Here is a 4,830-nt window from a genome sequence, read left to right on the forward strand (position 1 = left end):
AGGATGGATAAGTCTGGCTGCAGCATTCATAATAGATCAGAGAGGAGAGAGCCTGATGTCAGTTGTGTTTTGATGCACGATGGTTCCATTATTGTATAACTAATGCGATGCCTCTATTCTGTAAAGGTAAATCTGAGGTAGACAACCTTTTAGCTGAAACTGAGCTTAGTTTCCTGGGTTTAAACATTTAATGCCCCATGTGGGACCACCATGCCAGGCAGTAATGGGACTCTGCCTAATCCTTCTGTTCCTGGACCAGACTTTGTCCTGATGGACGGAGAGCTTTGAGTGCTGACAGGTAACTGGTAAATGGGTCGGTGATGTCAGGCGTCAGATATGTGCCAGCTTACAATGTAGACCTTTGCTGCCCGCCGTTTGGAAGTTATTAGGTTTTTGGCACCAATCTGTGCACTCAAGTCAGATTACGTAAATAACTAGACTGCACTTTGCAGCGTCTAAACATTTTATATGCAACAGGTTAAAGCCAAAATGATCCCAGCTTTATAGGTTTGGACCAGTAAAGATGTTATACCAAAATGACGGTTTAAATCATTATTTTGTAAGAAATGCAACTAACAGCCCAAAAATGTTGATTGTTAGACTTATCAACGCAAAAAATCTAAAGAGAAGTGCCAAGTCCAACGAGTGCTCAACATCGCCAGTCATGTCGGCAGAGCGCAACTCGCAGCTCCAAATTATTTGGAAATTATGTTTGAAGAAAAAAAAAACTCAACCCAGAGGGAATAGTGTGATGTTATTCCAAGCATTCTCACTTTAGATGCTTTGAGTTATATCAGCTACAAGGCTGGCTGCAACATCTAAGCCTTCCAGTGAAGCTATCTAGGTCAAAATTCTTTTGGACAGCTACTAAGTCAAAGAAAATGATGGAAGTGGCTTTGTTCATTTCACAATGTTATTTAAGAAATATGTCAGAAAAAAGCAGAAACATGAAATGTTAACTTGATGGTTTACAAAGGTCAATTCAAAAAGCGTGCAGACCAAATCACTTCTATCATTCGAGGTGCTCTACGGCTTATGTTGGCGTTATCAAAAGCTTGTAATTAAAGGATCCTTCTAGAGATTATTACTGAAGAAATCTCAAGGCCTTAACCACACCTAATAAAATGTTCATTTCAGTTTGAACTTTGAAGGACTCTAATGAGTCAGGATAGGACACTATCTGCATGGAGTTTGCAGGTTCTCCCGGTGTCTGTGGGGGTTTCCTCCGGGTACTCCGGTTTCCTCCCACATCCCAAAAACATGAAGTAAGGTTAATTGGCTTCTCCCCAAATTGACCATAGACCAGGGGTCGGCAAAGTTTTTTGGCTACTAGGCCATTTATGAGGTGGGCGGGAGCACACGTGGCTGGACGAGGGATTTTTCAGTATTAGAACTAACATTGGGATAAAGTTACATCATGTGAAAAATATATTTTAGAGGTTCCATGAGGTTTCTTTATGATTTTAGGATTTCCTATGGCGGAGTAACTCACCTTGTAAAATATGCATGTTTGTTGGATCAGACTTTTCCTGTCTGCTCCTGACCTTGTGCTTTAAAAAATCTTCACCCTACAAAGGAATGATTGCAAAACAGTATAATAAGTACAAGCAGGTCCAAGTGATCGGGAGGGGGAATATGCGGATGGTGCACAGATTAAACACATTCTTCTTCCCTGGGGTCTGGCAGCAAAATGTTTTATGTGGAGAATAATTTGATACCTATGTAGAGAAGTTTAAAGTTTAGGCCTTTCTAGGTCATTGGAAGATATTAGCCCCCTAGTATATGTACATTTGCCCAACACACCCACCTACCACTCATTGTATGTGTACTGTCCCCAAATAAGTAGCCTCCAAAGAGCCCTGACCTCCACCCCAGCCAGGTCTACTTATCCAAACTCTTAGATTGTAAGCTCTTCGGGGCAAGGTCTTCCTGTGTCACTATCTGTCTGTCATTTGCAACACCTATTTAATGTACAGCGCTGCATAATATGTTGGTGCTATATATATATTCTGTTTAAAAAAATCAGCCTGACTTCATATTTGCCCCAGACACCCTCCGAGGGGTGGAGCCTACTATAGGTGTGATTAAAATTTTGAGCCTTTTGATTGCAATATGTTGCTGTTGACAAGTTAATAAATGTTATTTGTTTATCCGCTGTAAATTCCTCAAATGATAACCCAAAAGAATTGTAGCAACATTCACCATATCTTTCACATTATTATTCAGCTGAATTGAATTAACTGCACAAAAAACAAACTATATGAATAACAAATGTGATCAATGTACAGACGTTGGTGAGTGTAAAGAGTTAAATTTGCCGCTGTAATCGGATACAAAAAGAAGCGCAGGTAAGACCTAATGAAATCCCCAGATATTCTACAAGTTCAGCTCTCCGGTTTCGTTTCTGACCTCACCGTATCCTCTGATTGGAAAAACAGGAGGAGAAATATTGTGATTAGTGAGGCTGACTCAGTGCATTTCCTGCAGTTTGCTGAAAGAAGCTCATTCAGCACGACTGTTCAGCCATTTTTATGGATTAATGTCTAATAGGAGCAGAAAGTGTTCACTCCTGCCGTCAGACCTCTTCCTCACCACTGACTAGGAAAGCAGATTGATTTTCATACAAGGTCCACACTTTAAACCTCTGTGCCCTGTCTCTGCTCATGCTTCACTTTATACCTCTGTGCCCTGTCTCTGCTCATGCTCCACTTTATACCTCCATGCCCTATCTCTGCTCATTCTTCACTTTATACCTCTGTATTCTGTCTCTGCTCATGCTTCACTTTAAACCTCTGTGCCCTGTCTCTGCTCATGCTTCACTTTATACCTCCGTGTCCTATCTCTGCTCATTCTTCACTTTATACCTCTGTATTCTGTCTCTGCTCATGCTCCACTTTATACCTCTGTGTCCTGTCTCTGCTCATGCTCCACTTTATACCTCTGTATTCTGTCTCTGCTCGTGCTCCACTTTATACATCTGTGACATACCTATGCTCATGCTCCACTTTATACCCATGTCCTATCTCTGCTCATGCAACGCTTTATATCCGTCCTATCTCTGCCCATACTCCACATTATACCTCTGTGTACCCGGGGTTATATCAGAAAAGAACATCTTTAGTTTTTACCTTGGCTTTTTCCAGGTTCTTTTTCTGTTCTTGGAAGGCAGCTGGACTCTTGAGGGCTGAAATGCAAACAGACAACGAGGCGGATTAGTATAAACAGTCATTTTTTTCTTTGCATGCATCCGTCCTACCAGTGAAAGCTTCCCATGTGTGCACTGGTCCAATCCCGCATACATCTGGGATAAATGACGATGAAGAGTTTGTGCTCCACACATGAGGGATAAAGCACCCCGCCTTTTACTCGCTCTGTACCTCAGCCCGAAGCATGGATACCCGGGAATTGAATTCCTTCTATTCCTATTATTCATGAACCTAAACACAATTCACAGTAGATGTAAACCCAATCTCTGGTGATCCTTCCATGAAATCTCTTGTTCAGGCACTTCCTGCAGGCTGACAACGCTCTCTGTCTTACAGTTGTCCTGCATGTTCACCCCGCCACACAGCTGGACAACTCAGCACACATAACTTCCAATGTTGTCACCATCAGGAAACCTGCACTGATAGATGCCATGCAGTAGTCAGTGGAGGCAGGAAATGGCTGTAGAAGATTAGCAGCACTGAGATGGATCAAAGGATGAAAAACTGATCATTTCTTGTTTAAAATGTGCACCGTGTGTCAGGGTTTCTGATACACAATGCACAGAGAAAACAAATTGTCCTTCGGTTAGGGTCCATTCACATATATGCATTGCTGTAATGCATGCGTTACCTTGAGTGTGGATACAGTATGCAGCGGTGGGCATCTCATAGGTTGGCACAATGCCCCAGCTCTGTGCTGCACTGCAGGGGTGATTTCTGGACCCCTGGGGTGCGTTAGGCTCCCTCCAATGAACGTTCTGCCCTAGGATGCGGTAACAAATGACATAGATGCAGCAGCACGTATGTGTGAATGGGCCCCTTAGGGTTTACATTCACTCCAAAGTTTATATATTAAACATACTGCGGTTAGTTTATGAACTCACACGGTTAGACGTCACACTAACTACAGAGAACTTGTCACAAATTCTGATATTTAGAACAGTTAATCAGTTAAATGTCAACAACAAACAACACAAACTGTAAGAATATTAAAAAATGGAGACAGAAATTAGTAAACACTGCAAAGTCACAAATGTATCCAGCGGTCAGTGAACAGGCGGTGCGGATCCCTCCATGTGCGATATGAACGCCCACGCTGCTATGTACACACTGCTAAATATTTACTGGCACATCTCAGGATCAGGAATTCAATCCAAGGCAGGAATCAGCACTACCGGACAAATCGGACCTCCTGGAGAACCACCGACCGCCCCACACATTACAGCGGATACAGCGCCACCCTCCGAATTCCTGGATAATGGGAGTACAGTGCAGAGAATGGGGTGTCCTGGTGCCCCTGGTACTTATGGGTGCAGACCCCAGGGACCCCCTTCCTGTGTCTTCATATTTGGTGGCAATGTTACTAATGCTGAACTTACGGTAATATAAATACCCAAAACCTGTCCTATTCCCAATCCCACGTCCCTGTTCTCAAAGCATAAATACCCTTATAGATATTGTATGGCCACCCTCACAACTTCCCCTTTATTGCTGCATTTTGGTCTATTACCACCAAAAAAGTTTTCAATATCTGTTTAATCTGTGGAAACTTCACCCCATGTTATGAGAAATAGATTGGGTGGTGTTTTGTGTTTCCTAGGATGACCTGCACAGCTCCTCCCCC

General features: G+C 42.7%; 1 protein-coding gene across 1 annotated transcript in view; it reads right to left on the bottom strand.

The window, feature by feature from the left end:
• The window catches only part of MYOCD (myocardin), a gene marked incomplete in the record, with an annotated part of 33,143 nt that overhangs the window by 16,663 nt on the left and 11,650 nt on the right, over positions 1 to 4,830 (bottom strand). Inside the window, 2 exon segments of the mRNA XM_072403299.1 lie at positions 1,493 to 1,568; positions 3,129 to 3,184. Coding sequence (XP_072259400.1) covers positions 1,493 to 1,568; positions 3,129 to 3,184 — 132 coding nt within the window.

This window comes from Pyxicephalus adspersus, chromosome 3, assembly GCF_032062135.1.
Source record: "Pyxicephalus adspersus chromosome 3, UCB_Pads_2.0, whole genome shotgun sequence".
Lineage (NCBI taxonomy): Eukaryota > Metazoa > Chordata > Amphibia > Anura > Pyxicephalidae > Pyxicephalus > Pyxicephalus adspersus.